Source organism: Agelaius phoeniceus, chromosome 1, assembly GCF_051311805.1.
Source record: "Agelaius phoeniceus isolate bAgePho1 chromosome 1, bAgePho1.hap1, whole genome shotgun sequence".
In the NCBI taxonomy this organism is placed as follows: Eukaryota; Metazoa; Chordata; class Aves; order Passeriformes; family Icteridae; genus Agelaius; species Agelaius phoeniceus.
Genome location: NC_135265.1, coordinates 89858368 through 89881429, shown reverse-complemented (window position 1 = coordinate 89881429; position 23062 = coordinate 89858368). Strand labels below are relative to the sequence as shown.

Below are 23062 nucleotides of genomic sequence, written 5' to 3'. Positions count from 1 at the left end.
AGTGAGAATTCTCCTCCGAACAGCCTTGGAGGGCTACTGAGCACTTGGTGTGAACTATTGCAGCTGAACTCACTTCCTGTTCAGCTGCAGGCATGCACTGTGTCACAGACTTTTCTGTCTGTCCTGAGAATCTGTCGGGGGTTCCTGGGATTGCACAGGCTATCGAGGAAGGGTAGGAATGTAGCTACACTAAGTAGGGAGCCCAGGGGACTGGGAGACAAGACTGCTTTGTCCCATGGTCTGGTGTCTGTTGCTGATGGTGTGCCAGATAGCCCCATTATCTTTGCTACAACCTCGTCCTGCGCTCTGCAAGAGGTTAGATTAGCTTTTTTATTCATCAATGCAGCTCGGAAGTAGATGCTTTTTAGCATGTTCCAGCCTGAGACTGTGGGAGTGAAAGAAAGGTAGAAAGTGAGAGGGTAAAACAACCACAGGGAGAAAGAACAACAGTACAGAGAAATCCTTTTGGCCATCAAGGAACTGTTCACGTCATCTTTCATTGACTTTATAAAAACTGGGAGATTACAAGAGCATAAAAGCAGTAAGGCTGTTTCAGAACAGAGTCTCATCAGTAGAAATTATGGCTATTTTACTCTGATCTGAGGGTGACAGCAGGGGTCATTCTTGAAGCTACCTGTTTTATTTCAGTGATATAATAAAAATATTCTTTCTATGAGAAAGACAGACATGGTTTTATTAACCATGGATTTTGTTCATGCTAATGTCTTCTGGGCACCTGTCATGTAAGTCCAAGCTCTCGATTCTTATTACCACTGCAGAGCAGGCAGAAGCATTACTGGAGCTGTCAGTAAGCATCTGTAGCTTTTTTCCCTGCTGCTTCAAAACATAATACAATGCCATTTTCCTTTCTTGCAGTGTTTCTGGCCCTTTTATTTCACCAGTGCTGGTGTTCATTTGGTGCCTTGGTGAGCTGATTTGGCTCATTAAATCAGCATATCATTGTGTTTTTGTGTTCTGATTATTTTCTTTTGCTGGGATGGCTGTGTTTTTTCTCACTAATGAGCTATATTGGCTCATTGGTGGCTCACATAAGTGCTAGAGCTGACTCAGGGGGAGGATTGAGGAGAGAGTGAGCAGGACCACTCTTTCACAGCAGCGATCTGTTAGATTGGCTTAGCTGCACGGGAAAATATATCCTGCTGTATTTATCTCCATGGATGTGTCTGCTGGGGAACTTGCAGAGTGGGGAAGTGGGTAGTGAGAGAATGGTTGAGGGATTAATTCCTAGCTCCTGCACTGCCATCTTTGGTGAGTTGAGCTATAGGGGTGATAATACTGAGGAGGTATAAGTGTAAGATGTAATTTCTATCTGATAAGTGTAAAAGAAAAATCAAAACATCTACTGTGTCAAATAGTATTTCCTTTCTCATTGTTGTGACTGCTACTTTGTAGCAAGTCATGGACATTTTGTTGGCAATAAACTGGTTTTAGTGATGTTTCTTATGGGATTGGTAATTTCCAAGATGCATTTTTTTTTTAGCTTCCTTGTGCATGAGAGCTATGATACTGGTTTTCAAGACAGGAAACAAACCTAAGAAGTAGAAACAAGGGTACTCTGTGATTCTCTTGCTCAGTGCTTAGGTACATAGGACCAGATATTTTGGAGAACTTGAAACTTGAGTTCATATTTTGTACCTTCATTGTGAGGTCATACTTAAATCTGAATGCAGTCTCTCTAAACAAGGGGAACATATGATACCTATTTTGTTTAAGTGACTTGCCTTACATCAGATTTAAGCCCTTCTGATGGAAGAATGGAGATCAGTTTCCCAGAGCAGCCTTCCATTACAAGCTGTCCATAGGTCTTTCACAGTATACACTGCAGCTTCTGAAAAACTAAGTTGGATGCTGTCGACCAGCAAATGGTAAATAAGCTGTAGTCAACCCTCTCTTGAGATTTCTTTGGTCGTGAGCTGAGCCCCTCAAAGTATAACTCCAGACGGACCTTTAGAGTTTTTTAAATGTATCTCAAAACACAGGTGTTCACACATTACTTGTTGCCAAACAGAATTCATAATTTTAATGGAAGACATGTCTCTATGAACATCCCAAATATGTAGGAATGTGATCACCAAAATAGTGTCCACATAAGGTCAGAGCCAGAGTGTATGTCTCCTGCGTTCTGGTCTCTGGCAGTGGCCAGTGGGGACAGGATCTTCTCCTTTTCTGTCTGACACTGACACTTGCTGTGCATAGGTTTTACAGGATAGAAGCTTTCTTACCTGAGAGGATATCTGAGTGTAGATACAGACTGAGCTACTTTTCAAATATTAACACCTTTCTTAATTCCTAGCCTTCTTCAAGAGGTAGACATATTTTTCTCTCCAGCCAAATTTCTTGTGTGAGCAGGTACTCTGCTCACTACTGCCTGCTAAAAACAGGCTGGTGTCACAGCCAGACCCTGTACATTTGCTTTTGCTGGCCATTACTATCCCTGCTGTCTCTGGAAGACCAAAAAGCCTTTTCTGCACATTTATGCCATCTTTTATGGCATTATGGATACAACTTCTGCTTTCAATCTGTGACATGGCACTAAAATGATCATTGGTACAGAGAGTCATGGGATGGAATACCTCACTACCAGTCACCTGCCATTCAGCTTTGCCCTCAACTAGGAGAAGACAGGGAGGGAGGGAAGGAGAAGGAGGTGTGAATCCCAAAGGTCTGTGCCCTCACCTGCATTTTACTTCACTTATTTCTTAGCGGCTGGTCCTTCTCATTTTAGAAACTTAGAAGGCAGCTGCTCTCATCTCCAGAATGCTCCTTTATTTGCTGACAGGCATGGTGGTCTTGTCTGTGGATGCAGAGTTGTGTGAGTTGGTGTAACTTTGGTGCTTATCTGACAATTGTAGTGGGTGAAGTTTTACTGCTTCATCTGGGAAACTAGCCTATCTAAGAAAAAAAAAAATTCCTTTTTCTGTCAGTTCTGCAAACTAAAGCAGAGTCTCCATAGGGACTGACTGGAATCCTCTTCTGGAGAATGAGATTGTGGTTGTTATGAGATGATGGTGCCAGTCTGAACCAGCACTATAAAATCCAGCTGCAGTGGGCTGGTAGCTTAGGGCTTGAAAGTGGTATCTTGGAGTGGTATCTCCTGCTGTGTGTTCCCTGCACCTACCCTAGATTTACAGATTTGTGCACCTACAGAGTGAGTTGGTTGTTGAGCTGTTTTGGGAAGTGAGAGGAAGTGGAGAGTGAGCTGCATGATGACTAGATCTGCATTGGGGAAGAGAAGAATATGAATTAATCTTTCCACAGCAGCCTGGAGATGCATCAGATAAGCACAACGTGAGACAGCACCTTATGCATTGTTACTCATCCTTGCCCAGCTATTGTGATATTGAAAAGTGTGCTTTTTTTACCCTTATCTGGCATATCCGGAACTGAATGGTATTCCGCTGTTTCTACCATAAGATACTTTTAAGTTAAGAAATGGTATCAGTTTCTAGGAATCACTGACCTTTTCAGTCTGAAATTGTGTTGGAATAATAGTTTTTTATTACTATTTTTATTTTGCAGATTGCCTTCATGACCTTGACTCTGTTTCCTATCCGACTCTTTTTTGCTGCTTTTATGATGTTGCTGGCCTGGCCTTTTGCGTTCATTGCTTCAATGGGATCTGACGAGCAAGAGCTTGAAAAGCCCCTCTCCTGGTGGCGAAAGTGAGTCACTGGTGTGGTGAAATACCGAGAGGATCATTATAAAGTTCAGCAGTTCAGAACAGAGGAGATGGGAAATACCTTTTACCTGTCTCAGAGATGTACTTTTCTCTTCAAAAGAAAAATATAAAAATTATTAAACACTTTCCTCAGCTGGGAAACTAGAAATGCCTCAACTCTTTGATTTGCCAGGTGGTCCAAGAATTACACTGGTAATCTCTGGCTTCTTATCTTTATTGAGGAGCTAGTGTGAAGCTTTATTGTGGCATCTTCCATTGCATTTATTCCTGTAATGTCAACTTCTGGTTATGAAGATTGACTCTATGGAATGTGCCCAGATTTCATATTCTAAATTGTTGTTTTAAACTGCTTCACCTCACTGTCTTCTACCCTGTGATGAACTGACAAAACTTGTGTTGATTCCCCAAGGGCTTGCCCATACTTTGGTGCTTATTGAAAGTCTGTGGTTGCTTTGATATTGCAATGCTAATTAAGGTAGTCCTCCCATCCATGAAAACTGCCATTTGAGGAGCAGGAAAGGAGGGGTGTATCACCTTTTCTATAGACAACTTTAAAATTAGGAGCTGGCATTAGCATGAAGGAAGCTGATTGTGTTTTGCATCACAGGAGGGAAGGAGGTTGAGAACCACTTTACATTTCATTTGGAGTGATATCAATACAATAACTAATGGAATAATTGGCTGCCTTTAGTCTTGCATACAGTTATTTTGAGTCTTTTTAGATTCTCCTTCCTCATTTATTCCAATTTTCAGTGTTACCCTGCTCTCCAGCCTCCAATCCCTGTAAGTGTTACAATTTGTGGTGTTCAATTTTTGTATTCTGTTGATTCAAAGTTTCTCTTTTCATAACTGTCAGACAATTTAAAAAGACAAACAAAACTCCACAAAAAAACCTTCTCCACCCCACCAAAAAGAAAAAAAAATCCATAAGAAACAAAAATCCAAATCACTTCAGGAGAAGATGGGGAAAGGGAAGAAAGGAAAATATTTCCAGACCTCTCATATGTATCCTGTAGGCTTCCCTGTATTTGAGAATTTCTGCCCTATACTTGTCCTGTTTTGCTTGGGTAAACTTGAAACCAAGAACCAGGGTAAGTGCATTCTGGCAATATCCTAATAGCATATTTTGGGACTGAATTTATTAGAGCTTTTTAGAAAACCTTATTAGGCATTGTGTAGTCCGAATTGAAATTAATGATGAACTAAATTATGATCTTGGAGACTAGAATGAATTAGTGTTCATGTATAAATGAAGCTGAACAGCATCTTACCTAAAAAGTGGTTTTAAATCAGCTGAGAAAGAGAAGAACAAGGTATGTGCAGTGCTCCAGCTCTGTTTTAAGCATTATATCCTATCTGAACTTTTGTCATGCATGTAATTTTTAATTTTATTATTTTAAGGTGTTCCTGTGGCACCATAACTGTTTTCCCAACTCTTTACAGGATAGTGGATATTTTGCTGAAGGCAATAATGAGAATGATGTGGCTTGCTGGTGGATTCCACTGGATAAATGTAAAAGGCAGACGGGCATTGCCAGCAGAAGCAGCAATATTAACGGTGGCTCCCCATTCTTCCTACTTTGATGCCATTCCAGTAACCATGACCTTCGCCTCCATTGTGATGAAGGCAGAAAGCAAAGATATTCCTGTTTGGGGAAGTAAGTTGGTAGATACTTAATTTTTCAAGAACAATTTAAGAAAGATTGCTTAGGAAGTTCACTGGCTGTGTACGAGAAGGATTGAAACAGAAAGGAAAATTTGCTATAATATACGGTCAGAATATTTTTTTTTTAACTGGTCAACTCTGAATACCAATAGAAGAAATTGGGGCAGGAGGGGAATGGTTTTTTTCTACTTTCTCTGAAGTCGAATCCCATCAAAACTCATGGTTTAATTTGCAGTGAACTTATAACATTATAAGACCTGCCAGATGGAAAAGCAAATTAGGATGGAGCTATGGAAGCAAAGACTGATGCTAGAGAGAAAGTCTACAAATACTTGGTGCGAGTTCGGGTGCCCTCCCAGAAATGTGTTTAAGGAATGTGGTCTGCTCTGAACACTACCCTGCCTTGAGGGAGTGCTGCTAATCCTTCACACATCAATAAGTTTGTTTCAGGCAGAGTGTGAGAGATGAGCACAAGAGCAGATTGGTGTGCACTTGGGTTTAGTCATGACAAAAGCAGATGCCTGAGTCAGTAGTGCTTGAATACTGTCTTTGGAATTATTCATATATGTTCTCAAAAATATTTGAGGGACACCTGTGATTTTTGATGCAGTTGTGACAGGCAAAAAATTGTGTAATCTTTTGGGCTTGTGGACTTCTAACCAAAGTCTGTGTGGAAGCATTTTGGAGAAACCCACCATCTTGTGTCTAGTGACCAGCAAAGTTCGAAGAATATCCCTGTCTCTCATTGTGTAGATTTTTATGGGTAATATAAAAGTGACAAAAGATTTTACTTTGGCCACGGATAGGACTCTTAAATGTAAAAGTCTAAACAAAAGCTTTGAGCTTCTTTGCAACTAAGTGGAATCAGGCTGTTGGTTCTGACATCCTTCTAAAATTTAATTAGACAATGTGTTTTTAAGGTCACATTCAAAACCAGAAGCGAGACATGGCCACAAAGAGGGAGTGGTAGGCTATGGAAGTTTCATTTAAGGAATCTTGTCATGTAAGGGTCTGCCTGAATAAGGTAAAATTCAGGCCAGATCTGTAGTTGCATCTTAATTTCATTAAATATCTTACTAATGGCATTTAGAAATTTGTGGCAGTGAAAAATCTATGTAAAAATGAATAAATGCTTTGAAAAAAAAGGAAAAGGGTGCATGCAGACATGTGTTTCTGAAAACAAGTGTATGCAAACAACACTGTGTGAAAACAAAAAGAAACTGAACTCCCTTGTTCAGCACTGAAAGAAGATACTGTTGTGAGACAGCATGTTGGCAATCTTGTACAGCACAGGTGTATCCAGGCCAACTTGGGCATTAGGAGCAGTCCAGACATAGAAGCAGGGGCTGATTTATCTTCTTTCTCAGGTGACTCAGTTGACTGTTTAATAATTGCTGGCTCAGCAAAATGAAAGTAGTCTGTGTGGAGCTCCCTTTGATTTGAAGGTGATCTGTCTGGAGGACCCGAATTAAATGGGGTAACTCCAGTCCATGTTGTGCTACTGCAATGGGAGAATGGCTGAATGGCATTTGACAGTGCTATAGTGGCTACTGAGGTATCCCACGTAGTAGAGTCAGTGGGAACCAGGAGAATCTGTAAGGATATGGAGATTGTAGTTCCCCTGAATGTAACACAAATAATGTGTATTAAGAAGATCAAATTATTTTCTAAATATCTAATTTAATTTTGAGGTGACGTTTACAGGATTCCGTTGAAAGTCTAGACTTCCTGCAGTGCATTTTAAAAATTATTCACTTCATTTAGTTCATATGTGAGTACAACCAGTTACAGAAAAAGAGAACATGTAGTGATTTGATGGAATATTACTGGAATGTACAGTGCAGTCATATAAATGAATGTTTTGTCTTGTATAGCTGCATTTGCTGTATGCTGTGCAACCACAGAAGTTACGTAGTCACTTGTGAAATGTTCACAAAAATGCCACAGAAGTGAGGCATACCAAAAGTCGTAACTGGGATTGAGAGTTGAAAAACCATTTTTGTTTTTAGGGGTGGACTTTTATATGAGCAACATTAATTACAGTAGTTTGTGTTCTTTAGGTAAATGGACCTTAACAGAGAGGTAGTAATCACTGTATTGATTACTTTGGCTTAAAAACTAATTCCAGTAAAAGTGGTTTTTTTTAAATCTCTTTTACTGCTTTGAGAAGTTTTCTGTGAAGCAGATAGTGCTGACTATCCTCTCCTTTGCTTATTATTTTAATCCAAATGTTATTTACACCTCTCTACATGCACACACATAAAAAAATACATTTCATGTTATTGGACCACTTATATTTCTCTTGTTCTTATGTGATAATGTGCTCATGTTTTTGTTGGATTGCCTGGTGGATTGTCAACACTCTAGACATTCATCCAGAATTTATCCCAGAGAGGTCAGAATCATGTTCTATGTTCTTTAGTTTTGTAAGTCCTGCAAGCTTGGTATACTATCTTCAGTAAGGTTTTGGAGCCAGTCACTGATGTTCCTAAACTTGTTATCTCTTGAGTCTTGTGAATGGTTGTTCTGAATCTTCTGGGAAGCTTTGAATAAAGTACATTCATTTAAGTATCTGAGCAGACTTAAATATGTAAAAAATGAAGTGGCAGAGGAAATTTAAAGATAATTTCCGAGGATGAGGACTTTGGGTGAAGAGTACATCCTCATCCTGTATATTCAAGTATGATATAAATAAATGGCCTTTTGATGTAATGACAGTGTTTATTAAGACATTGTACACTGTATACCAGAGGGATCAGGTGCTTTAGCAGGCACAAATTGATCTGATTGCTAAATTGTTACTAAGATTGGTTCTGCAAGCATTTTAATAGGTTTCTGGAACAGCTGCCTATATTATTGTACTCTTAGTTAGTCAGTCATGGAATATTAAGCTTCTGATCCACTTGGAAGTCCAGATGATTAAAAGCCTGTTCTTTATGGGATTGGAAGTACTCCACAACTGTATGTGTATGAGGGTTTTATTGCTGTCTAACTTGAAGGCAGCTCTCCAGGTTTGCAAAGTCCAGTTTCAAAAGCAGACTTGTGTCTTGTGACTCTTACAGATATCTTCATCCTTTTAAGGAAAACAAAGAAAACCAGATTTTAAAATGCTCATTGGTTTTGGGAGAAGAGTTATGAACTCTTCAGTCAGTGGTCAGTAGTGAAGAAAATTATCCATTTGGCACACACACAAGGTTAACAAACTCTGGGGAGAAACTGCTTGCCCAAATATAAACAGTATTTCAATGATCATTAAAAAAACAACCCAGTATCTGGAAAGTAGAGAATGCCAAACAGATGGAATATGTCATGATGTTGAAGGAAGATGAATGTTTCTGTACAATGACTTGCCAGAGTTTTGGTAGATTGGAGATGTGAACTTTGCTGGACCACTTCAGTCTTACAGTGAGAAAATGACATGTAGGATTCTGTTATACCTTACATGGTCTGAAGAAGTCAAATCAATTTATCAGTACAGATCCTTAAACATCCCTGTTTTGTCTGCTGAATCCCACTTCAAGTCAGGACAAGGTTTGTGCATAAATTTTGAATAGTTCACTGTCTTATTTTTGGCAGTTGAAGCAACCTGGATGACAGTAGTTTTTCATTGCTGCAGTGATTGGTCCTGCTGCAGAAATGCTTCAGTACGAAGGACAAGGAATATATCAGTAAATATGAATTGATGGGGACTTCTGACCACTTTTATGATTTGACCATTTTCAGTGGCCTGAACCTTTAGAAACGAAATATAAGTGAAAAGTTAATTTAAACTTTAGGCAACTTCTCAATATCTCTAACACCACTCTCTGAAAGAGAGGGAATTGGTACCTGTGAAATGTACAGGATGATATGTTACCTTAAGTTTATAAGGGGGAAGGAGGTAATTTGTGTTTGGCAGAACACAGCAGAGCTACAGAGAAAGGGAGAATCATGCAGTGCTATAAAACTATCAGTTCTGTTGTAGATGGTTTTTTTCACACCTAGTAAACTCATGAAATTTTGTTCAAGCTCATTTTTTGAAAGTGCATTATAGGCCTTTCTCAAGCATCATGACTAAAAGATGAGAATAAAAGTAACTCAGGGGAAAGCATTTATGCTTGGGTAGCTGGCTATGTTTTCATCTCAAAACTTAGAAGGTGCCAAATTACCCACCAGCCCTGTTGTGCAACCTAATCCTTTAGTCCTGAATCCCAAGTGCCTCCCCACCCCTTCCATACAACACAAGGAAGAGAACTGTGGTAACCCCATAGTTCTTCTGTGGGAATCCCACATTTAAACACTTAGGAGATTAACTAAAACAGTCCTTAAACTCCTTATGGAAAAATCTGTTCTAAGGTGAAGGCATTACAGATTTCTTCTCTTTTATACACTGTAAATCAGGGGCTTGAACGCTGAGGTCACCAGGATGAATGCCAACATCCTATGCTGTGTTGGCATTGTAGCCTGCCTTGAGTACACACTTGAGCTCCCCATTTCTGAACAGCATCTTGAAGTTGTTGCCAAGCTTTTCCATTTCATCTTCTCCTTTAAAACCCTCTGTTTCAAAATTCAATGTTTCCTTCAGACTGTGGGCACCCAGATGGTCCTGCAAGATTTCAGTCTCACAGAAGCTCTCTCAGAGAGATTTAAAATACTTGCATTGTCACCTGTGTGTTATAGGTATGTGTTTATCATTTGGCTTGGAGTCCTGGAAAATTCTGTAAAAATTGCTTCTCATTTAAACTGCTACTGGAATGCTTTTAAACCACCATAACTCATTAATATAATTTATTGAAGTTACAAACTGCAGTATATAGGAAACCTTTAAACCAATACTGCTGCCTGCCTTAAATGCTTTTTAGATTGGCAGCAGAAAGCTAAAACATAAAATCATGTCCTCATACAGGTGTTGCAGGCGTCTCTGAGATAAAAAAGAAGTCTTTATCCCTCAAGGAGTCCTTAAAGGAAGTGGGTCACGTTTGGAAAGACCAACCTAAATACCACAACTTCCTTCTGCTAAAGCTAAATAGGACACCAATTATTTACTTCCCACTGCTGACCTTTCCTTGTCCTATAGGCTGCATTGTTTCCTGCCTTTCTCTTTGGAAGCAGGGAGAAGAACTTTCCCATTAATGCTGCCTCCCATTCATTAATGCCATGAATACTTGGCATGCCTGCAGTCAGGTGGTCCATCTGCTAAGCATTTAGTCAAACTTGGAGACGTTTTCTTCATATACATCTATCTTCAGTGGTTGATTCAGACTTGAGTCAAATAAGTATATATATTATATATAAGTTTGTATATAAAATAAGATACTACCACCAGCTTTACAAATCTCTTATAGAGTATCATGACTATAATAACACTTCTTTTGTAAGAACAATGTAATTCCAAGTGCAAAAGATCCTAATTTTGGTTGAATTAAGTTTTGTGCATTGATACAACTTTGTGTATTTGGTGTGTGTATGTTTCTTGAGTTTTTCAATTTTTGAGGTCTCTGTATACACAGGAAGTAATTGTAAGAAAACCTTAATGGTTTTCTTCCCCTATAACTTTCAGAATACTTTTGAGCCTCTTACAGATTTCTTCTTTTCTCTGCAGAAAAGAGAAGTTTTCATATTAGATGTTACTTCATTAAAAAATTGTAAGTTCAGAACTGTGTGAGCGTGTACATTTGAGTATGGCAACTCTTGAAAACTAAGTCCAAGACAGAGCTTTTCAACCTTTATCCTTCATGGGTTTTGTACCCCTAAGTACTGAATGTGCAACCTGGTGACTGTTAGTAGAAAAATAACTGTATTTTTCCATACTAGAAAAAAGCTGTGGAGTAAATACTGTAAGTGGATATCCCACTGCAGGCAACTTGTACAGCTTACCTGCAGTGTTAAAGGAAGCAGAGCCAGTTGTGCTGCCTCTGTAGGATTCTCCTGAAGTGTCAGGAGAATGTAGTGGTGGGGTTTTGTGTTGTTTAGGAGAGAGATGAAGTGAAAGCCTCGACTTCAGCATTCTCTGCTTTTGCAGCTGTCACTTTCTTTGTTTCTGATTCCACAGTGGTGAAAATCTAACTGCCCACTCAAAAATGTGTGTATCCATACCTTTTAGAAGAATTGTATGTAGTGCCCTGTGTGTGTTCCATAGCTTTGTGTGTTCTCTGGTGCCTTGTGGAACCAGGGGTGATGTTGCCGGTATAAATGGTTTGCTACAATACTTTCTGCTGTTGTGTGTTATGCATCACTTGGTGTCTTGAATTGAAACAAGGTTTCCTCACACATACCTGCCTACAAAGAGAGATGGGAAATAATTTTTTCCCTGCTGTTATCCTAAGTTTAAAGACACCAACTGTATGTGTTCAGCTTATCAGGAAAAAAGATGGGTTTTGTTTATGCATTGTGCTGGTGCTGAAATTGATTGCATGGGAGTTATGGTTCTGAAATCAGTTGGAGCTGCCACCCTGCTATTAATTAAAGCAATACTGAGTTTTTGCAGGTTCTCTTTAAAAAGGCTGTTTCAAGGAACTTTCAGTTGGTTAGAATATCTGTGGCATTCTGGCTGCCCTGAGAGGCAGAGGTTTTAACGATTTACTGGCAGCATTATTTAAATTGCATATTAAATGCCTGCCTAAGAAGGTAGAATACAGCGTGACAATGTCCTCAGGACTCCTTGTATGACCTGAAATTCGAAATGAGGGACTAGATGAAATGGGACTGACACTGCTAGAGAAAAAGCTAGAATAGTGACACTCAAGATCAATTTTGTGAATTGACGGATTCTCTGTCACTGCCCACTAGATTTGATAATTCAAGGGTGGTTTTAATGGAGTGAGAGGAGCTGGGCAAGCCCATTTTTCAGAATCTCTGAACACTTGAGGTGTGGTCTTCACTATCTGGTTACAGCCAGTCTTGGACAGTTAAATAGCTGAGCAGAGAGGGATATGATTATGTTCTGTTTATTGAACATGTTGCAGAGTTCTGCTTGTTTCCTTTAGTTGCTCAGCATGCCAGCTGTCTGAAACATTTTATGCTTTCACTTCTGGCCTGACTTTGCCCTAGTCCTGCCTATTCCTTGCATCACACACTACCTTAGGTACTGTTTCTCTGTGTTTCAACTTGACTTCTGACCACAATCTCATCTTGGTTGCCTATTTGGTATGTTTTTCAGCTTTTCTTTACAGACCTTTGACCCTGCTCCTGACTTACTTGCACAGGTCAACTTGATACAGCCTTTGAATTTTCAGATTTGTGTGTTTACTGAACGTGAAAATACGTGATGAAAGTAAATGTCTGTGTAGCCTTGTGCTCTGTTTTCAGAAGTGGTTAAGAAAAGTAAAAGTTAGCCTTCTTCAGAAGTGGTTAAGAAAAGTAAAAGTTAGCCTTCCCTTGGTGCGTATTTTCAGTTTTTTACTGATGGCTGAGAGTTTCAAGTTCACTTAAAGTGTTGGACTTAACCACTATGGCCTGGTAGCTGGTGTCTCACAGGATCTTCAGTTTCTGTTTAATATTAAAACAAGAATTCTGTCATCCTTTTTAGTCCAATGTCTAAGGAAGTAAGGCTAATGTAACTACCCTAATAGGCTAATTCAACAGGCAGGACAAATCCATAGGAAGCTCTCAGTTGCCTCTGTCTTTCAGCATACCAGAGTAATTTTTCTTTGCACAGAGGTGTGTTGCTGTTTGTGGTGCTGGTCATTTGTAAGGTAGCTCACCTGGTGTTCCTCTGGAGCTTAGTAACATTACAGTAGCTTGCTTTTGAGGAGGTTGTAACAGTAAAGCTCCCAGGTTTGCCCATCTTGCCTGTACAGTTCTCAGATACTGATGACATAAGTATAGTCTGATGTTTTCTGTCACATTGCCTGAAGAAAAATCTGTCTGCTTGCTTAATTTCATGTGTGATAAATAAGACCCTGCTTGCAGCATGTCCTCAGAAAAGAGCCTGGGAGTTCTGGAATTATCTTATTCATTCTTTGGCCTGAAGTAACCTAAATTCTGTCATTTGGGCCTAATGTAAAAGAAGCTTCCAAGTCAAGGCTGGGGATGTTAGATCTTTTGCTTTCCTTTACTTTGTAATGTTTTTGCTATGGAGCAGTAAATTGCAACAGGGGGGCAAACTCAGGAGTAGGATCACTAAGAAGAAAACAATTATGATACCAAGTATGGTTTCCCTTGTTATTTTTATTGCTTGTTCTGTGTTTGTGGGTTTTTTCCCCCCTATTCTTTGTGTGTTAGTCTTTTTGTGGTTTATTTTGGGGCATCTTTGTTTGTTTTTACCTCACCATGACAGTAACCCCAGTTGGCCAAAGATGATCTTTGCTCCCCTGACAAGCATTGTTCTATAGATATTGTCTGAGAACAGGCATGTAGGAAAAATACAGGAGTAAAGTAACTTTTCTGATATACTGTCTCCTGAGCTGTGGCATCTTGTGGGATAAAAGTAATATTTCAGAGGCTGGCTGAATGTTTGGGAACTTGCTGTAAGGTTTGACAGATTAGTTTCTCAGAACCTTCAGAATTGAAGGATTTTGGTGAGTTAGTGGCTAAACTTCCAGTGGGATAACACCATAACCAGCAGCTTCTGCTGAGTACAGGGCTGTAATTCCTTAAACTGTTTTTTTCTTCACACTTTAAGCACTGGCTGATCCGTTAATGTAGCAAGTCTATCCCTGACAAAATCAGATTATACAGTGTCAGTGAACTCTTCTCACAGTGGCTGGAAAAATGAAAACTGTATTTGAGGCAAGTAGAATAGCTGATGTTCTAGTGACTCTTGAACCTTCAAGTAAGATTACACGAAACAAAAATTATTAAAAGGTTTTGGAATACAACCTGCTTAAATAAAGGCATAGAGAACTATATTTGAAGGTGCTTCTCTTGTAGTGCTTTTGGACACTGCAAAAGAGCTGTATGGGCTTCTTATTATTTTGAAAGTATTCTTTGGTGTCTTTGTGACAGACATGCATTGAGAGTATCTTGTGGATTGATCTGATTTTTTGCTCATGTTCATTTTGTGTCTGGCTACATACAAGAGGTTTCCCACTGAGCCAGAAAGAGGATGTCTGAGATCTAATTCATCTGGTATGAGGAACAGGCAAACAAGTGACAACTGAGAAAATGAGCATGCCTTTTCTGTTGACACTGATTCTTCACAAAAAATAACATCAGTGTATATAATATCCTGAGTGCTGTACCTTCAGTGGAACTGAACTGTCATGGAAGACAAAAGTTTTAAAGAGAGAGACAGTTTGACTGAGAGGATGACTTTTACAAGCACTTTGGTAGCCGGGAGATTCCTGCTGCTTTGCTGGTTTGGGAGTGGCTATAGACTTTGATTTTTGTGGAGGGAGGAAATGGCCTATAGACAGCCACTGCTGCATTGTTGTGGAAAACTGTATAATATGTACCATCATATTTTGCATTATCTGTGTTGTATGTATTGATCTTCTAAAAACTGAAAAAATGCAAAATGCTAAAATTTTGAAAACTGTTTTCCTCATAGAAACTTAGGAAAATATTTCAATAAAGCTGCAATAATTCAGCTGAGTATTCAATTTTGCAGTGTAATATAGTAAAGTAGTCATGTTTTATTCACAAAAATTTTTGTCCAGAGGACTAATTGGTGGTGGGGGGAAGAGTGGGGATGCATGGAGTGGGTGGGGGATCTTTTTCAAACAAAGGAAAAATAAAGGCTGGTCCTTGTTTTTGTTTTCCCTCCTCTTCAGCTCTGATCAAATATATCCGACCAGTATTTGTGTCTCGGTCAGACCAGGATTCTCGCAGGAAAACTGTTGAAGAGATAAAGAGGCGTGCCCAGTCTGATGGTAAATGGCCACAGGTACTGTATTCTGCTACTCTGTAAGAGATGCTATTTGGCATTCCCAGGCTTGGGATATGCAGTTTGCTTTCTTCATTGTGGGTTGCTTTAGATGGTTTGGGGTGATGTGCATGTGTGGGAAATTTCCCCCACCCCCTCTTTTTAGAAGATAAAATATAAGATGCTCATCTGTGTCTCATTGCATTGTGTTTTGAGGGAAACTGGGTAAGTACATGGCTAGGCAGCTCTTAGGTGGACTAAATGGACAGACCACAGCAGGTGAGGAAGTCCTCTAAGAGGAAAAAAATGAAGTGCTTAGCAGAATACCTGGGGAAGTACTGTGTGTTCTTGCCCTTTGCAAGATTTTGGCATTGCCATTATTGAAGATGCTGGGCAAGGCACCCCAAAAATTTTGGATGTTCCAATAACCACTCTGTTAAAACACATGAGGAAAACCTGGATAGAACAAGTGGCTCAGGGCTTTTTTCTGCACCTTAAATGTAGCTATTTATAGTGTGCCTTGAGAGAGAGCAATGGGAAGGAAAGGATGATATATAAGATCTCAGATTCCTAGAAGCATGTGATTATTTTGCAGATTTGAAGCATTCCGGTGTTTTTTGAGATTAGAGCACTGTATATTTTTTATGGGATTATTGCTGCTAACAGTGGGTATACCTCTGCTTACTGGACTGCAAAAATGTTATAAACAGCTATAAACAATGTAACAGGTGATTTATAGCTTTTGCATTGTGACTTTGATGATTAGATTTCAAAGCAAGCTAGGACAGAGTGGGCAATAAAACTAGTAATGTTAGTCCTAGTCCTAATATGGATTGGGGTGTGGGGGGAGGGCTTTGTTTGTTTTTGTACAGTCTACTCTCTTCCGATGAATTGGTTCAACTTAAGTGTTTTTGCTCCTTTTTTTAGAATTCTGTTCAGGTGTTTTCAGTCTCTGTCATTTGGGCATCTGTGCACATGCCAAGGAATAGCAAAGAGAAAATAACTCTTTTCTTAGCCTGTAAGCAGGAATTTTGTTCTGGTACACTACAGACTATGATACTTTTTCTAGCACCAAAATCTTCAGTGAAAATACTCATACTTAACAAGTGTTTCTGGTCATTGTCAGTGTTCCAATAAATAGAATTATTATTGGAGGGCAAAAAAGAGGCAAAATCACAGATAAAGAAAAATGTTTTTCCTATTAAGGTAGAACTTTACTTGACATCTTCAGCAACATTTCTTTTACTCTAACTGAACTGTTTTTCCCTGAGAACGTTTTTGCTGTAATCAGTTAATAACAGCTTTGAAAATATGTATTTGTAAATAAATTCACATTGAAATAGTTCTTAAAAGTCAACTTTTTTTTTTACTTCAAGATAATGATATTCCCAGAGGGCACTTGCACAAACCGATCCTGTCTAATTACATTCAAACCTGGTAGGTATTATGCTCGTTTCTCTGTTCTCTACAGAATGTCCTTGTATCTTCATTTTCTGAAATACCAGTTGCATTTTAATTTGCTTGCTGTTGCAGAAGTTGAGTTAAAAACCTTGCAATAGGGTGAAATTGGAATATAAATTTTGATGCTACAGGAAGATTGTAATTCTATTGTTGAACAAAACAGTTTCAATAAGTCAGGTTTTTTTCTTGGCTTCTGAGATGCATATGAACTGAAGGAGTAATGTTTCTTCCTGGATCTGGGTTTGTGTCTTTTTGCTTTTGTTTTTTTCCTTTGTCCCCTCCATTTCCTATTTTGGGTCTGTCATGCAGCATTTAGATACTCACTGCTACCTTAAGCTTTGTAGTGTACCTATTTCAGGCTGCCTAGCATTTGTTGCTGTGTTGTATCTGGCTGATCCCTCTCTAACTCTTCTGTGGAGTTGCATTCTGGTGAAAAGTGCTCAAAAATGTTTCCCATGTAACACTGTTACACAGGCTGCTATTTTTTACATAACATCCATGTTCTAAGCTCTTTTCAGTAGGATCACCCTTTTAGTTTATCAGATTAGTAGAGGGTGTAACACTGAACATTGATGCAGCTGTAAATTGCATTTCCAGTAGGAAATGCAATTCACAAATGCCAGTACTGCAGTAAACCACGAATCTTTAATGTAAACTTGCCTTTATCACCTAGGTAGGGAGATGGTCAATGAAGAAGCTTCAGTGAGCAAGGCAGCTGTGAATGTGTTTTTGGACTTCTTAGTTTTCTGCCTGGTTTCTAGTCTTACTGTGTGTTTTGTGTTTTGTTTGGCTTGCAATTTAAATATCACTTAGAATATTATGCAGTGAGTCAGCACTGTGGTTCCTTGCACTGATTCATTTGGCTGAAGGTATCTCAGACTTTTCTCTCAGCTCTTACCTTTTTAGATGACAGAATGGTGGTTAGGGAAACACCTACTTCTGTAGCTCTTTGCTCTCCTCTCTTCACCTGAATCCTGACCATGCTTTGAAAGCTAGCCTGAATCCTTCTTGTGAAGCCCCGATTTCCTGCTCTCCCTCTGTGCCATAGACACTCCAGGCACCATGTATTTCATCTTTACATTCTCACTCTGTCTTCCTCTGCTCTGGTGTAGTACATGCTGCTGTCTGCTTCTTGACTGTCACTTTTCCTACTAAAACCTGCATCTGTATCCATCCAGCCTTCCAGAAATCCTTTGCTTCAAAATTCCTTACTTATATCATGTTACTTTACGTCTCTATTCACGTTATTTCTATCAGGATGCCTTTCCCCCTTCTGCTAACATGGCCTATGCTCCTTACTCTTACTGCATATTTTCTTGGTTTTGTGTTTGTGTTTAAATGGTAGTGTTGTCATCTACCTCTCAGCTTTTGTCAGCTTTGGATTATTTCAAAAGTTGCTTAGACTGTTCTTTGAGACTGAGCAGAAGGTACCACTGGCCTCCAAATCTCTTAAGGGTTCTATACATACCGCCTTCATTTAAAGATGTTTATACTCCATAAACAATTATTTCTTTTAAGTCTCAACAGTTATTTTGTAAAGCAAATGTTATGCTAGAAATACAGTGTACTTCAATTGTTCAGTTCTTAATTTTAATTGGCATATTAGGGAGACCGTAGTAAATTGTCAAGAATAACATAATTTGAGTGAAACTCTTAATTTCTTCATGAGAGAAAGAGATGTTTAGTGAAGTCTTGAACAAGATACTTATCATGCTTACCCAATCTTTGTATTAGAAACCAAGAAAATGCTTAGCAAATGACACAGAACTTGTGCTGCTTATTTATCAGAACTGTAATTTTCCCATGAAGTGAAGCAATGCTTCTGAATAATAGCTCTAGTTCAATATAGCTCTAGTTCAATTTGTAACTATTAGTTTTCCCATAGCTACAGAAGTGACATTAATTCTGTTATTTCAGAGATGACAAATTACCTATAAATTATTGTTGTTCAGATAAAAATAGAGAGCTTATTTTATATAAGAAAGCCCAAGGTCTTTACCAAAAATATTGTTGACCACAGGGAATAAATTAATTTAACCATCTTCTGCATGCTCATTTTTTATATCCATTTATTGAGCTGAATTTGGTACTAAGCTTTGACTTGTGTAAATAACAGTATGTGTAAGTGGTAGAGGATAATTTAAGTAATATAAGCAAACATTTTTAATTAGCTGTCTGCTAAAGAGGAGGATATACATTGTCATTCTCCAGGGCTTGCTTTTTTGATTACTTTTGAGGCTACTTTCAGATCCTGTTTTTTCACCATCAACTACTTCCTATCAGTCTGTTAGTTGTATAGTTTTTTCTTGCTGCAGTAAATTTCTTCTCTACCAAAATGCACTGTAAATTAATTATGTATTGTATGTGCCTTCTAGGAGCGTTTATTCCTGGGGTTCCTGTGCAGCCAGTGGTTTTACGTTATCCAAACAAACTGGTAAGTTCAGCTCGCAGTGTCCTTGAAATTCAGGGCATTTTCATTGAAGTGCATTGTATAACCTTTTAGGTTTAAAAATTCAAAAATCATGACTAAGTTATTGTTAGTTAAGCATTTATTCATTAAGCCTCAAGCAATGTTAGAGAGTTTTAACTGAAACAGTTTAAATGTTTCTGCTTTGAAAGTTGTTCAGGTTGTTACAAGAAGTACTCAACAAATAATGAGACAAATGGCGATTTCTGTCCAGGATCTGTGTTCCTAAGTGCTCCCTGTTCCTGCAGTGTTTGCTGGAGAGTTTTCTTAATGTCATTTATTGCTGGAAGATGCTTCTTCATTTCCTGCCTTTGGGGGTGTTAGTCATGAACTACTGTGACTGGATGAATGGTATAGGATAATGTGTTGAGGACCTCTGCACTTTATAGTGTCATCTTGTCTGTTTTACATTCACCATGCTAAGCATGGTGATTAGCTAATTTGGACTAGTCTTCCAATGTAAATTATATTCAGGTAAAATGCAGATTATTAAATGTTTATTTACAATATCTGAAGTTTGTCCCCTTCTGAAGTGGAAGTTACTTAGGGGAGGGTATGAAGAGTGTCAGAAGTAAAATAAGGACCACCTGGTCTCTTTTACTGATGCACGCCACATCAGAAGATCTCTGACTAGCCCATTAACAACCCCTTGTTCTAAGGAAGAATTTTGTTTCTTCTTGGTACCTGAGTAGCTTACAAATATTTCCATCCACTGTTCTTCCTGTCATTTACAGGTGAAACATAAAACATATGCTTGATTAAAAAAAAAAAAGGATCCAAGCAAAGTTAATATACACAGACCACCGTTTGCTCTTGGCTGAGTCAAGGTGTAATGGCAATCAAATAGTTTGCAGTAACAAACCCAGAAATTATCTTGGCAGATGCTGTGACAAGAGTAGCAGCCTGATATGCTTACATAGTGTCAAGTGCATTGTAGCAGGCTACCTGGGACTTTTCATTACATAATTGTTATATTTTCAGGAAGACAGATTCTTTTCTAAAAATAGTTTGAAGTTTTGATGGCACTGCCATTTAAAATGGCAAACATGGTCATGGCTTATGTCATATTAATATGCCTTGTAACTTTTTGTTAATGTTAAGCCCATAGCAATATAAAGCTATCAAATGTTATTTTGTAAATATCCTCAAAATCCAGGTGCATACTGAAATGTCATTATTGCCTGTAGTACATAATATTCAATGTTTGTAAACCAATAGTGAATGTTCCTAACACTTTACTAACAGAAACTTGTCAGCTTCTAATGTTGAAGTAAAACAATATAAATGTAAATTAAATTTTTTTATAATTTTTATGTTATGGCAAAAATGTCGTAAAAGAAATTCTAACTAGTTATATAGATATCCATTGTGAGCTGGCATGAGTTTGTGTATGGGACTTAAGTTTTTCCTACTATTTTTACTTTCTGTAAAATACTTCATTTTCAGTGCCTTACTGAGTCATTTAACCTCCTGTGATCTAATTCCTAGAGACCTTCCAAAGGTCCAAGCATTAATGACAGAAGTGGTAATTGCTATTACTGCTTTATTTTTCCATTAGCTTGGGGGTTGCAGAAGAGTTGCATCAGAGTTAGGAGGAGAGGCAGAAGGAATATGATGTGGTACACGAAGATGAAGTTTATTTTTGTTAGGAATACGGAGTTAGATTATTATGTTTCAATTATTGAGCTATTCTCATCTCAACCTACAAGGCAAGGCTTACCTTTTCTTCCCAATTCTCCTGCCCGCCCCGGGGGAGGAGCGGGGAGGGAGCAAGCAGCTGTGTGGTGCTTAGTTGCCAGCTGGGATTAAACCACAACACATGTAAGAACAGAGTAGGGAATGAGAATTGGTTTTCATACACTAAGGTAACATTTTTAGCAAACTTTAAATGTCTCTGGCTTTCTATTTGTTGTCTTATTTGACTGATGCATATTATAATTTTAGGTTTAGAAAGGAACTCCTTAAGACCTTTGCTTAGCCAGTGAACTCCAGATACACATTGTGTTCAGTCACCCCACTGCGTTTTGCTTGAAGTGCCTGCCCTGATCTATGTTCAGAGCTTTGAGTTCCACAATATAGATGAGAACAGTCTTGGATTTGAGTGCACCTGGCTGTTTTGAGAGGCTTTTTGAGATCAGAGCCTGGGGTGAATGTAGTCGGTGTCTGCACTCTGGAATGTTTATTTCATTGTAGACTGTTGAAGAGCTAGGGATAGTACTGCTGTTCTGCAGTGGGCTGAAACATAGCAAAAGTGAAGAAGTAAATTCAGGGGTTTTTTCTAGCAAATAAATCTAGTTCTGGTTGCTGTGAAGAACTCTGTGTTTTATATTTTTTATAGAGTCGCTCCCTGAATAACAGTCATCCTGGGGTTTGTGACTGTTTGTATTAGATGACGTCTATGGTCCTGTATCAGTGATTTTTAGTAGTAATATTTTAATATGTTTCTCTGCTTGATGCATGAGCAGAAAGAAATTAAGGCTTAAAATATTGTTTAGACCTGATATTCCAAATTTTGCTACTGGTTGTCTAGATTGGTAATATTTTAGGTATTGGGTGCCTGAGAGCTATTACCTATATTCTAATTAGAATAAATGCTCTAATGTCTTCACCCATAGGTTCTCTACTGCAGTCCTTTTTACAATTTTTTACTTCTTTCCCTTGTTTCTTCATTTGAATTTTCTGTCAGAGTGCTGTTACTTATGAAATTATGAAAATATATAAACTATAAACGTGTTTAAATATCACAGAGCCATGTAAAATCTATTTTATGTCCATTTGTCTTCCACAAGTAACTGTGCTATTTGATAAGCAGTTTGGCACCAGCTCTTGTACAGTGTTGGTATATCAGGGTTAACTGAACCTGTAAAACACAGCCAATCTCCTCTTTGAAGGTTGGCATATGATTCTCAGTATCTTTTTGTGTCAAATACAAATTCTATGGAAGATGGCTCTTCTGCCTGTTTCCTCCCATGCTGAGGGGAAATAACAGAGGGGATAATGTTCAAGGTCAGGTTGAATGGAGCTCTGGCCAACTGGATGTGGTTGAAGATTCCCCTGCTCATTGCAGGGGAGTTGGAGTAGATAGCCTTAAAAGGTCCCTTCCAACCAAGTTATTGTATCATTTTATGTACTTCCACACAATTTAAAGTATTCATTACTTGGATACAATAGTTTCAAAGAATGGTGATATTGGCTATGATACTGGCTATGCTGGTAGGAGTCTCCTGTAACGTGGATCTGACTCTTGCAGATCAGAATCCCTTTTTCCCTTAGCCATTTCCCTGGCCGTTATCCCTGATGCATCCTGATGCTTCGACGAAAAAAAGCATGCCTGTCAACTATGACATTTGCATTGGGAATTTCTTGCAGGATTGTTGATGGCTTACTTGACTTTGACTTACCAGCTAGCCAGCATGAGGCTGCATTCTGAAAATACCTGTGCCCTGTTCAATGATCCAGACACTTTCATGGAGATGACATTTTTCTTTATCTCGCTCTGTGCCTTTGCAATTTAGAGAGCTGAGTTAGAGATGTGTAGTGCTTGGTGCTCTATAAGGCAGATCTAGTGTCTAGGTAAGTTATCAGCTATCTACACTGGTTTCTCATGGTTTGTAATGAAAGTTCCTTGTGGGAAAAAGACAAAAACCATAATACGCTTACTTGCAGTGTTATCAGAGACATCAAAACAGCCAGAAACTGTGTAACAGTAAAACTATCCACTTTATAGTTCTAAAATATCAGTACATGGAGGTGGGGTTTTTTAATGCAGATAAATTGACTGCTACAGATAGACTCATCCTTTATCATCTTTCGTTTGATTGAAAATAACTGTTAAATGTCAAGTTTTAAATTTTTAGTCGTTCTTTATGACATGCTGACCCTATTCTCCAAGCTGTTGTTCTATCATTAATCGCATTTTTCACCTTTTATGGATAACTTTGCTTCCTTTTATTTTTACTTTAGGTGGCTCTAAATGGTAATTAA

The 23062-nt window shown here is 38.6% G+C and overlaps 1 protein-coding gene across 1 annotated transcript in view; it reads left to right on the top strand.

The window, feature by feature from the left end:
- LPCAT1 (lysophosphatidylcholine acyltransferase 1) overlaps window positions 1–23062 on the top strand; it is a 65491-nt gene that overhangs the window by 2208 nt on the left and 40221 nt on the right. Inside the window, exons 2-6 of the mRNA XM_054638187.2 lie at window positions 3541–3683; window positions 5144–5358; window positions 15059–15171; window positions 16527–16587; window positions 18987–19045. Of these exons, the coding sequence (XP_054494162.2) occupies window positions 3541–3683; window positions 5144–5358; window positions 15059–15171; window positions 16527–16587; window positions 18987–19045 (591 nt within the window). The remainder of the gene's footprint in view (window positions 1–3540; window positions 3684–5143; window positions 5359–15058; window positions 15172–16526; window positions 16588–18986; window positions 19046–23062) is intronic.